General features: G+C 33.7%; 1 protein-coding gene across 7 annotated transcripts in view; it reads right to left on the bottom strand.

Moving 5' to 3' along the window:
* Positions 1–9,528: 9,528 nt before the first annotated feature.
* The window catches only part of LOC128864470 (dedicator of cytokinesis protein 9), a 121,304-nt gene continuing 117,381 nt past the window's right edge, over positions 9,529–13,451 (bottom strand). For all 7 annotated transcript variants that reach the window (XR_008454691.1, XR_008454692.1, XR_008454693.1 and 4 more), the window contains one exon: positions 9,529–10,029. Coding sequence is in view for 3 of the 7 variants with exons in the window: in XM_054104143.1 (XP_053960118.1) it covers positions 10,007–10,029 (23 nt within the window). In the remaining 4 variants the exon portion in view is untranslated. The remainder of the gene's footprint in view (positions 10,030–13,451) is intronic.

The following is a 13,451-nucleotide window of genomic DNA, read 5'->3' as shown; positions in this document are numbered from 1 at the left end:
TCGAAGTGCGAAAAATATGTTTGCGGCAAATGCACATTTCAGACTAAAATAATTTGTATGCAATGTGTGGAAGCCGAATAAAGTATATTATGTATGCATAAGATTCTGTATAAAACTTAAATTTTATTTGTTTTTTTATAAAGACTTTTAGAAATTATATAAAAATAAATTTTAACGAAACTTCATGAAAATTCTTTATTTTATATACATTTAGCAACAAATCAACCATTATCTGCATTGAATTATTGTTAAAATCGATAACTTTTTTAATTAACGGTCAATTTGACCGCGCGCGGTAGTAATAGGTATACAAGAATTGTCGGTAGGTTTAGTGTTAATGAAATTAAGGAAACCCATTTTCGTAAATCACATAATTGTATAAGAAGTTTGAAAGAAAATTTTCTGTTTTTAAAGGTTTGATCCTTTTTTGTTTTAATAATTACACTTCGCCTTATTCTCCTTTTTAGAAAATGAGTTGTCTATTACATTCAATTTCGTGCGGACAAAAAAGATTTTAGAAGTATTAATTACAATAACCAATACTAACGAATCTAGACCGCCGTATCCGGTTGGCGTGAGACTATCAGGTTCGAAAACCCGGGCAAAAAACTCCAAATGATAGAACAAGTTTTTTTTTCGAATAGCGATCGCTTCTCGGCAGAGAGTGGCAAATCTCCGAGTGTATTTCTGCCATGAAAAAGCTCCTCACAAAAACCATCTGCCGCTTGGAGGCGGCGTAAGACTGCAAGTCAATACATTTGTGGCAAAGCATCAAGACGCACACCACAAAAAAGGGGGATGAGATCAGCCAAACACCACAGATAGGTAACCATCGTAAATTCGTAAAAAATAGGATATTTGTATACATAAGTGGATAAAATCGTTGAATGTCTCTACTTGCCCTTATTGTTATAGGCCTGCGTCCAATCACAACGCCCACATTAGAGGTCGCAGTGGGGTTGGGTACAAAATGTGTATGTTACATTATTCGGTATTGAAAATTCTGTGTTGTATAAAGGTGCAGGCCCAATGCAGGCTGGATTGCTTGCTTGTCTTCGATAACTGTCAAAAATGAATAGAACAATACAGAAATATCTGAAATTAATCCAAATGGGAGCTTTGCTTGAGCGCTTGAAGTACAGCGAAGTTTCAGAGAGCTCAATGTTCTATTTGCAGCGCTTTTGACATTTGGAATTGAACACCCCTGTAGTTCATTTATTTTGATTTGGTTTAGCTTCGTTTGCGCAAAACTGAAAATGTCCATGTTTTTGTCGATCTAAATATAATTCGTGCACCCAAAACTTTCGTTGTTGGCTTGAGTGGCGTATTATCTTGTACATTTTTACTATTAAAAAGAAAAATTCGCAACATTTTTCACAGCTTCGAGTTAACATCAGGATTAAAAAATGTATTACGTATTTTTGAATATGGCTCACATTTCTATTTCCTTTCTCCTTTTACGAATCATCTGATTGATTGTGACAGCCTTCAAAGCGCCCATTTGGTCATATAAGGGGCTTGTTCGAGGCACGTAATAAAAGTGGCAACATTTGCCGAATTTTTGACACTTCGAACGTGATACTTTCACAAATCATGCAACACTGCGGTTGTGATTGAAGCTCGAACAATCCTAAGTTTTCAAAGCCAAGCAAAACAAGTACAGCAAGCAATGCCAGCATGCATTGGGCCAGCACCTTAACTCCACTTCATAAAATTCTTTAAGGCGAAATGATCCACATATTTCAAAATACTGTAATGCAAAATGGTGTACTATCAAAATTGTGCCTTGGAAAATTTTGAAAATTATTAAAATACCCAGTGCTACTTTCAGAAATGGTTCAAGTTGCCAAAAATTTAATTTAATTTTAATTTCTCTTGTATCTTTTATCATAATTATCCATAACAAAATGCCGTTTCATCCATTCCAAGGAGAAAATGCGCAACAGCGTTAGGAGAAAAATTATCAATAAGCAATGAGCCAGTTCAAACTTGCACTTTATTATTTAGTGGGCTATGAAACTACTTACTCAACATCTTCCCACAAATTCTGATTAAAATGTTTGAAGTTTTAATGAAAAGTTGTTGAATTCTGGTTCGAATTGCACAAAATTTAAGGCTTAAGCTGCGTACCCAATTTTTTAAGTCCGAATTTTGTGCTAAGTTTTAAGCATTGATTTATGTGATATTCGTTGTAGAATGAGCTATATTAAAAAAAATACGAAAATTAAACAAAATAATTAAAATTAAAAAAAACTATGGAAATTAAAAAAATGTATATAAAAATTAAAAGAAAATATAAAAATTATAAACAAAAATTTAATTAAAAAAAAAAATGAAAATTAAACAAAATATATTAATTAAAATTAAAAAACTATGGAAATTAAGAAAATATTGTATATATAGAAACTAAAAGAAAAATAAAAAAATTAGAAGAAAAAAAGATTAATAAAAAAATGAAAAATGAAAATTAGAAAAAAAATTAAAGTAAACAAAAAAATATGAAAATTCAAAAAAAATTTAAATAAAAAGAAACTTGAAAATTCAAAAAAACAATATCGCAATTCTTTTATTTTGCATAAGTGTGTGTATACAGATATTTTAACATCGATATATTATTTTTGTAGCGCCTATTTACAGAGTTAGATTGAAAAGTAATGAGCCTTCCCGCGCGGAGCGTCTGCCAAGCGATCAACCGAATCGGCTGGTTGGGGGAAAATGATCGTTGGACCTCCCCCTTCCACTCGAAATCGGTCCCAGTTCGTTGGCAACAGCGGTACAGTCAACATCGCTCCGCGCGTAAAAGCTGTTTTAAAAGCGTGTTAGGATTTTCCAGTGGCGAAAATGCAGCGATCGTTGGAGCAACGTTACTCGATCAAAATTTGCGTAAAGCTAAACAAAACGAGTACCGAAACCATTGGGCTACTCAAAGAGGCTTACTGGGACCAATCTCTGTCCAATGCCCAGGTAAAACGGTAGCACAAGTCGTTCAAGGAAGGCCGGGAGGACGTCAAAGACGAACAGCGATCTGGAAGGCCTTCGACGACGCAAACAGACGAAGATGTGAACCGGGAGTTCCGGTGCTTCCCCACCCTCCATACAGCCCAGACCTGTCCCCTCCGGACTTCTTCTTGTTCTCGCGCCTGAAAAGAAAGCTGAAGGGGAGTCGTTTCGACACCATCGAGGCGATCCAAAAAACTGTGACAGGCGAATTGAACGCGATTCCGGCGGATGAGTTTAAAAAATGTTTCCTGCAGTGGAAGAACCACTACCAGCTGTGTATTGACGCTGAAGGGTCCTATTTTGAAGAATATTAGTTGTATAAGCCAAAAGGTTTAATAAAACTGCTTAAAAAATAAGGCTCATTACTTTTCAATCAAACCCTGTATATGCCAAAATTTTTTACTTATTTTTCACACTCTTTGAATAGCCAGAATATTAATTTTAAAGTATTTTGTCATTACAGAATTTGTATTGTAAAATGCAGAATATGAGTCATAATAAGAAATCGGGGCTGTTTAGAATTTCTTTCCCAATTTTTCTAATTTTCACCCAAAATAATATTTATTGCGAAATTTAGCACCGCTCCCGTCGCTGTGCACTGTGGGGTAAAATTAAAAATAATACTCTGATTTGAGTAGGTTCTCTAAACCACTTCCGAGTGAGTTTCCATGCAGTTGCAAAAAAAAAATTCAGAGAAATTCAGCTGGAAGTGAATTACAGGACCTGCGCGATTATGTTAGAGTTGGTGTTCCCGAAAATATACTTGTTGTTGTTTTTGTAGCAGCATAAACATTGCCCATATAAACATACTTATTTTTTAATTTGGTTCAGTACTGTTTTCCCACAGAATCTCGAAAAATGTATACAGATGTATACAAAATTAGTGCAGTGAGTTTTTCTTTAATTTGGCAATCAAAGCAACAGATATTCTTTCACCGAAAAAGTTAACCGTCGGGACATTTTCTCATCTAGCCCATAAAGTGAACTTTACTAACCGAGCCGCGGAACTATTCTTAACTTTAATGTGCGATTTAGCTCTTTTCGTTTTCTCAGCTGTGTAGCAAATAGAGCAACGTTTTGGAATATGAAATTTACTGTTTGGTTCCATTAATTTCAAGCTTTGTAACAGTACCTAGCTATTCTTTATTTTCATCGCTTGAAGTAGTTACACATTTTAAAGGGTACGTCAACGATTCGGTAAATATGTATGTATGTCGATCTGAAGGCCATTTTCTCATCTTACCAACAGAGTACGCCTCTCTGGCCGAGGCTAGAATAGAGAAGAATTAATTTGAGGTTTGCAATTCGACTTCATGGTCTTTTGTGCCCTCTACTCATCACAAGTCCTCATCTCTTATTAAATTTAAGATAGAGCTGGGTCGAGCTGTGCGTATACGCCTTTCTTCTGGCTGGAATTCGCCGAGATGTCTCAACCTTCATGGAGTATCCAGGGATTCGTTGCAAAAACGACAAGCATCAGTGGACCATATCCCAATCCTGTGCTGATGACTACGCAATCTGCAATGGCTTATGAGAATGCCCGTGAGCATTCTCAGTTCAACCTTAACCACTTTCTATAAATTGTTCCCACTTAAAAGTGACATTTGACTCTTTCGTTTATCAGCAATCCATCTAGCTACAAAATTTTAAAGCGAATATCAACTGAATATTCAATCTATCGGTTCTAGGTTTCATAAGCGCTTGAGAGAACTCAAATGCGTGTGCAGCCACTATAAAAACCGGCTTGTGAAGTTATGGGTTAGTTGAGAAAACGGCCCTGAGTTTAAAAATCTTTTGGTAAAATGTGAATGCACTTATCACTCTGATATTTATTTATTTTTATCAGCAAGGACTGCTAAATATTGGTTAGAGTACTGACGGGTAAAACATTTCAGAATGAAAAGTAATATCGAAGTTTCTGGTTTTTTCTTGATGCCAAGGTACGATCATACAAATTTATATGATAAAGTGTGTTTTATTTAGAGGTTAGGTTTTCAAGTTGGCACTACTTTTTTCGTAGATGGTCTTTTTGACAGCTGTCACTTGATTTATGCTCAGTTTGGTTTGCCATTTCATAACGAATAGACTTACACCTGAACAACGTTTGCAAATCGTGCAAATTTATTACGAAAATAATAGTTCGGTTCGCGCGACGCATCGCGCGCTGCGTCCAATATTCGGTCAACATAATCGTCCATCAGAGTCACTAATTCGATTAACCATGGATCGGTTTCGCACCACGTTTGCTCTAGTGGATAATACGCATCCTCAGAGACATCGTACAGTGCGCACCGAAGACGCTATTGCTGCTGTGGAGCAGAGTATCGAAGAAGACCCGAATGAGTCCATCCGCCATCGCGCGCAGCAATTGGAGATGTGCCCATCCACTTTATGGAAGATTTTGCGGAAGGATCTTGGTTTGCGGGCTTACAAAATCCAACTCGTGCAAGAATTGAAGCCGAACGACCATCAAGCGCGTCGCACGTTCAGTGAATGGGCCCAAAACGAGATGGCCACCGATCCCGATTTTCACAAGAAAATTTTGTTCAGCGATGAAGCTCACTTTTGGTTGAATGGGTATGTCAATAAGCAAAATTGTCGCATTTGGAGTGAACATAATCCACAAGCCATTGCTGAGACGCCGTTACATCCTCAAAAAGTCACTGTTTGGTGTGCTCTATGGGCAGAGGGAATCATTGGTCCACATTTCTTTAAAAATGAAGCCGGCCATAATGTTACAGTCAATGGAGAGCGCTATAGAGCCATGATTAATGACTTTTTCGTGCCTGAATTGGACGATGTTGATATGGACGACCTTTGGTTCCAACAAGACGGCGCTACATGCCATACAGCCAACGCAACAATCGATTTATTGAAGGAAACTTTTGGTGAGCGCATTATCTCGCGCCGTGGACCTGTGGCGTGGCCTCCAAGATCGTGCGATATAACACCGCTGGACTATTTCTTGTGGGGCTATGAGAAGTCGCTTGTCTGCGCAGATAAGCCCGAGACGATTGACGTCTTGGAAGAGAATATTCGGCGCGTTATTGCTGACATACGGCCCCAATTGCTGCAAAAAGTGGTAGAAAATTGGGCCTCTCGGCTGGAATTTATTCGAGCCAGCCGCGGCGGCCACTTGCCCGAAATCATTTTTAAAACATAATGGCAAACCCTTATCTTTATAATAAAGCTAAATTCTTGGCCATAACATTAAATTATATACATTTTATTTCATCTTGAAAACCTAACCTCTAAAAAACACCCTTTACAACACATAGAAATTAATTCTCTTCTTATTCACATTTATTTCTGAAAAATTTTGAGATCCTATGGCTGCGAATACGGAGCTGAGCCAAGAAAAAATGACTGACGTGTATGCAGTAATTACAAAAATGACACACGTTTAAATAACAGAACAAATGATTATGGGTTGCAGGATGCACAGCAGCTGGATTAACAAAAAAAAAAAAATGAGTAAAGTGCAAGAAAAAATTACCTTTACACCTCCGAAACCGTTAAATGATCTTCAGAAAGAATAAAATATACTTCACATTTGGGTTGTTGTAGCAGCATAAAACATGCTACATAAATTTTGGGCCAATGCTGCTGAAGTAACTGTTCTTGAATGTCCGACCATACACTAGGTGGTGCAAAATTATAACTTTTTTACTAAATAAAAAAAACATGATTTTTAATGATAAATATATTTATTTTCATGTTTACGCGCTCCATAGCTTATTTGTTTGCGGACTGCATCTGTCGAGTTTACAAGCCTCAAATATAATAGATTTACGGTACCATTTGAAAAAAATATTTTATAACTGTTTCAAAAGGGTGATTATTTTTGCACCACCTTGTGTAAACCGAAGTCATCTCGTTAGGAGAAATCCGAACTTCGAATACCCAGTTGTACTTCAAAAGCGTAAAATGTTTTTCAGAATTGTCAGATGTATTTGAGAATGCGTAAAATATATTTCAAATTATTTAAATAGTCGATTATAAAATGGAGCCCGGTAGAAATATTCTAGAGTGAGCCAAATCTAATTCAGAGAGCGTAAAATATTTTTTCAGAAGAAACAGATCTCAAGGGCTAACCAGAAAAGAAAGTAAGTGATAAAATGTTTAATTTCCTGTTTTTGATAAAAATCGATAACTTACTACCAAACGCACAAGTTATCGAAACTTCCTAATCTTAAGAACTATTGTTCAATCATGCTCTATTGTAATAGATAAAATATGAGAGTACTGAAAAATTTCATTTTTATCGCTTACGCCCTTTTGACGGGCAAGCTAGAACTCCATACCAGACTTTCCAGGCGCCATGACTTCCAGCGCTTTATTCAGCTGATTGTTGTGGTTGTTAGCTCCATAAGGAGAGGGGTGTTAAGTGGGTAGGTTTAAGAGAGCATGTGAATAGGTGGTTAATGTCGTGCGTTGTGCCTTCACAAGCTAGACATACATATGTATATTGGGTATGCCGGGGTCGAATCTGGATAAGTAGAAGTTCAACCCGTTACTGTAACCAGAATGCAGTTGGTCCAAAGTTATGTGGTCTCGCGAGGCAGCTGAAACTCTTCGTCTGTAATAGATGATGGTTGAACTTCGGTAACGGCATTCAGGAGTCGGGAGTTTAGCAAGATGGTAAGGGTCTCCCGATGAATGTAGTTTGGTATATGTCTGTATACTGACCAGGCCAGTAGTTGTAATTGTGTTTTGTTCTGGATCTCGTCAGTGTAGTTGAAGAGTTGCCTCCTGACGTGATTTGGGGAGGCGGCTCAGGTTCTAGCAAGTGTCTGCAGGGGTGACACCATCAGCTGATCGCCGTGATCGCTTGCTATAGAGTTCTAACTGGCTCCAAATATAGTTTGGTATCTTTTGAAGTACATTTGAATATTTCTCAAACTCATTTGACACTTTTCGTAGTGCTCGTATATCTCACGGATTCTGAAGTACAATTGAAAATTTGTTTTTTGTTTTTGTTATTTTTTTTATTTTTTATTTTTTTTTTTTTTGTTAATTGATTTATTTTGTTTTTTAATCTTATTTTAATCTATTTTATTTTTTCTTGAATATTCTTTTATTTTTTATTTATATTTTTTTTTATTTAGGTATTTATTAATTTTTTTTATATTTATTATTTTTTTTTTTTAATTTTTTATTATTCTTATTATTTTCTTATTTATTATTATTATTTTTTTTCATTTTTTGGTTAGTTTTTTGTTACTCATTGTTATTTTATTTTTTGTTTTTTATTTTTTCCATTTATATATATATATTTTTTCATTTTTTATTATTATGTTTTTAATATTTATTATAATTTTTTATTAATTATTATTATTGTTTTCATTTGTTATTACTATTTTTTATTTATTATTTTTATATTTTTATTTATTATTATTATATTTTTATTCATTATTATTTTTAATTTTTTATTAGTTTTTGTTATTTCTTATTATGTAGAATTTTTATTTATTTTTTTCCATTTTATTTCCATAATTTTATATTTTTTTCTATTTTTTTCATTTTTTATTATTACTTTTTTGCTACAATTTACGCTTTTGTAGTACTCTGAGGCATATTTAAACTATATTCCCTCGATATATGTCAACCAAATGTTCATATTTGACCGCTCACCACTGCAAGCATTTCCCCGACGCACAAACTTTGCATTTTTAGCCAACCGTAGTACTTTTCGGACTCAAAATTAAAGCTTGAATAGATATATTTAACTTATATTTACAAAAAATCGACTGATTGGAAAACTTAAGCCATTTTACAATAAACATTTTTTAAGGCGAAAACTATAAATACTTATACACACATACATATACATTAATAATAAAAACATATTTCTAAATAAATCTCTTTTATTTTGAAAAATATATATAATATATTATAAACACTTGCAACTTAAAGACAAAAGCAATTTTCGAACAAACTATAAATAAATAATTACAAATAAAAAAAATTATTTCATTATTACAAACAAGCTACAATATTTTTTTCAACGCTTAGAGTTTAGTTTAACCTTAAAAGTAATTTTTCTATATACATAAATTCATTTCGTTCTTGTTCTTCAAATGCAATGCCGTAATGCCATTTTTAGGAGCATAAAAAAAAAAATATTTATATTATTTCAAAAGCGTCAAGCAACTTCTAAAGTTAAATGCATGCTAAGCCTTAAAATTAAACAAACAAAGAAATAGTATGCATAGCTCGTCGTGTTCGTTTAGATTCAAGTAACCCTAAATGAAATATTTCGAAACTATGTGCCATATCTACATATATAAAGTGCTCAAAGGTGCAATTTTATCAAAAAAAAAAAATTATAATAATAATAATTGCTTTTAAATCCCCCCTAATCATGTACCCATCCACACATACACGTATATGTATTGTACATAGAATATGAATTAATTTTTCCGGCTGTTGTTTATCTTCCATTTTCTGTATCCAATCAAAAATATCATTTAGGGTGTCACCAAATAAATCCGACGATTTATAATATTCGTACTCACATATCAAGCAAATTCTTAGAATTATAAAATTCTTAAACTACTACACAGTATTTCCGAAGCATGTTGTTGTTGCATTTGTTGTTGCCTTTGAACCAAGTATTTTGTGTAAATATGTATGTGTATAGTAGATGACTGCCAACTATTAGTTATTAATTTGTTTTCTTGCCCTTCAATGCGTTCTAATTAGAAAACAAGTTCGATCACCAATACATACATACATAGATACATACATTATTCGAGTACATATGTATATGATTTTTTTTTTTGGTAATTTTTGATATTTTCTATTCTTTATTCTTATGATAAGTGTCTGTAATGTTAGGCTCACATATGTATGTAAGCAAGTAATAAGTATTAAAAATTATTTTGTTGTTCTTTCAGTTTCGTGCCAATCGAATTGGTTTTGTTCGTGTAAATGTATAGGTGAATGTGATTTTTTGAGTTTTAGATTTTTGGTTTTGTGGCTGTGTTGTTGTGGTTGTTATTACTTAATAAACTGCGTAACCAAAACCTAGAATTAGACAAAAAATCAATAAATTCATTATTAAATGTGGAATGAAACAAAAACAAAAAACACGCAAAATAAATTAAATTGTGCATATTAACGAAACACACAAATTTCATACAAAAAATGCAATAAATAAATTTATATACAAAAATATCAACATTTAAAGCTAATTTATTAATTTTTACCCTGTGTGAGGTTAGGAAGAAACAAGTTTTGGATATATATTAATAAAGTAACATTTGACTCTGGTTTAACAATCGTAAATCTTGTTAGTCAGAAATTGCCGAAAGCTTATGCTTATTTAGGCTTGAGGCGCTATATGAAGAACTTTAAAAATCCCTAAACTAAAAAATTTTAACTCCACATTTCGAATATGGGTCTTTGTTTTGTTTTTGTTTCCAATTTATGCCTCTCATTCAAATAGAATTAAAAGGATACAACGAAATTCTATTCGATGCGCTCTGCAACCTCTTCATTTCTCTGATCCACTACCAACGTACAGTGATCGGTGCATGCTAATAAATCTTGGGTCCCTTACAAACAGACGTATTCTTCAGTCCTTGGTGCTTGTCTCTGCTATTATTTGCGGTTCTGTTGAACCCGAAGTTCTTTAATAGATTGGTTTTAACGTTCCTCACAAAACTTTACGATTTTACTATCCATTTAAGGGGTTATACGCAGTTATGACTTTCAAAAAAATCGATTTTTTTATTGCATTTTTGTAATGTACATATATTCAAAAGTATACGCACGAAATTTGAAGTACATAGATCTAAGCAATACTTTCGGAGTTATACCTAAATATGTAGAGATGCCTCGGCACGTTTTAAGGTAGGTATTGAAACTTTAAACGTGTTTTTTTCAAAACGGCATTTTTCAAGTCGGTGTACACGATATCTCGAAAACGGCTTGTTTGATCGGTCAACTGTTTTAACTCAATCTTTAAAGATACATTTTCTAGTAATTAATCGTTCCTTTTGTAAATCTGATACTTATTTTCCATTTTATAATCAATTTACGGCCACATTTTAACGTAAAAATCGAAATCATTTCTTTTAAAAGCTGCCATTTTGTGAAAATTCACTATTTTGATTAGCCGAATGATTAATTACTAGATAATCTAATATATTAACAAAATTTGTTTGGTTTTTTGATTTCAGATAATCCAATCCTGAGTTACGATGTACACCGTAAATCGTCTTTTTTTAAAGGAGGTTCCAGAAATCGCCTGCAGCGCGCTCTATAATCAACATTTTCATAAATAAAAAATTTTGTTACATTCTTGAAGGATGCTTTTATAACCGCCAAAAATTTTCAAATTAATATATTCTGAAGTTTCTTCAGGATAAATCCTTGACAACCCGTATTTTATTTGCTTCATAACTGCGTATAACCCCTTAAAGTCAAAACAGTTAAATCAAACTACTATAACTTTGCTCCTCTTTCGAAGGCTCTTACAGGAAACTAGATTTTGCTATACCAAGATTTCTTTTCCATTCGAGAATTGCATCTCACTATTCGTAATTACTCTCTTTTGTTCTAGCAAGTAAGAATTATTTTTAAATAAATAAATGTATCTAGTCTGGATGGTGATTGTAATCGTAGTCTTAAGGCCGTCGCCTTATTTGAAGGAGTCTTTTTGGGTGTTTCTTTAAAAGCGTGTAAAACGCGAACGAAAAGAGATTTTTTATTTTTGTTTTCAATATTTTATTTTTTGATCCATTGTTACAAAATAAATTTTTTTTTGCCATACGAAGTTCATTCAAAACATTGACGACCTTTAAAAAATAAATGAAAAGAAATTTTCAAAATTCAAGACCTTTCAAATTCGTGTCTCTTTTTTAGCAGAGTTTTGACTGCTGTTGTCTTTGTAGTAGCACTAACTTTGCCCCTTCAGTGTAGTGTAGATCACCGGCCGTCTTCGTCTAGATCATCTAACGGTAGGCCCAGGAAACTTGCTGTTTTGACAGGTTGGGTCCCGAGGGAGAGGGATGTTAGATTAGTAGGTTTGATGGGGCATGTGAAAAGGTGGTTAATGTCGTGCGGGGTGCCTTCACATGCCGGACATATGTTTAGTATGTCGGGGTCAATTCTGGATAGGTAGGAATTTAACCTGCTACAGTATCCAGAACGTAATTGTGCCGAAGTTTTCACTGCTACTACAGTTCGGTGAAGGCGTCTCTTTTGGCAAATGTTATGTAGCAAATCTAATCTACTAAAATGACTACGAGTTTGCTCGAGAAAGTATAAAAATAATCAGGATATGTGAAAACTATCTACATTTCGAAAAATTGTGAATATTTTCGATCACACTACTTGTTCAATAGAGCCCGGAATGGAAAATAGAACAGTTGTCGGTAAAATTTGAGCCGACTAGCACGGTACAAGCCCTGAAAACCTTTAACCCTCCGTTGAACACCTTTTGTAAAACCTTCAGTTGAGCAGCCGGGTCTGGCCTTTTTTCGTCCTGTTCGAGGATTCGAGGAGAGTTTGTGGGTATCCACTTCTGAGTGGTAAAAGCGCTTTGAAAATTGGTTTAAGTGATTGCAGAAGTATATTGACTGCTAAGGAAAATATTTAAAAAAACAATAGAGTCATTTTCGTTATTATCTTATTGCGTTTTCATTACGAGGCAAAAAATAAAAGGCAACCCTCGTAGAGCTTAAATTATATACTTTTTTTATAAAACGTGTGCGCATTTCATTAGCTTGCTGCTTGTGGCAAACAACATGGGTTGAGCTGATTATAAGAATTCTTGTAGAGTAATTTTACCGCTCGAAGCAAAGTGTGGCATCTTAAAAACGTATTTGATTTAATTGATAAAATGTTTAGGAGGCATATTTCTCTAAATAATAGGAAGGAAAATTTATTAAAAACTTCTGTGGCGATACTTTGGTCCTTCCCCACGCATCATTTTCTGCTATCGATTTTTTGCTTGAATAATTGGCCTGTTTTTGACCTTAGTTTCAGGCGATCAACATCCCATATTTATGATATAAAATACTTAGTTTAGAAAATAATATTTACAAATATTTTGTTTTTTGTATTAAAATAAATGAATGCTATCATCTTTGGCTTTGTTTCCATTAAATGCAAAAGTACTTTGCTATAACTTTTAATTGAATTTCTATACTTCGTTCATATTTGTGCTGCCTAATATTTCAACATTTTTTTCGTAATTACTTAGAATATTATTAAGCTATTCAATAAATAAATATAAATATTTTGTAAATTACTCTAACTACATAGGAGGAAACAAGAAAAGCTGCATACATACATACATACATATATTCCTCTCAAAAGCATTTTCCGTACTTTTTCTCTTCATCTGTTGTCACAAGCAATTGCCGCCTAAGCCGACTTAAGAACAAATGGAGTTATATACAAGTAATGATAACTTATTCTATTAACAAAACTATGCTGCT

This window comes from Anastrepha ludens, chromosome 5, assembly GCF_028408465.1.
Source record: "Anastrepha ludens isolate Willacy chromosome 5, idAnaLude1.1, whole genome shotgun sequence".
Classification (NCBI taxonomy): Eukaryota; Metazoa; Arthropoda; class Insecta; order Diptera; family Tephritidae; genus Anastrepha; species Anastrepha ludens.
The sequence above is the reverse complement of the archived record's forward strand: the minus strand, read 5'-3'. Positions and strand labels throughout refer to the sequence as shown.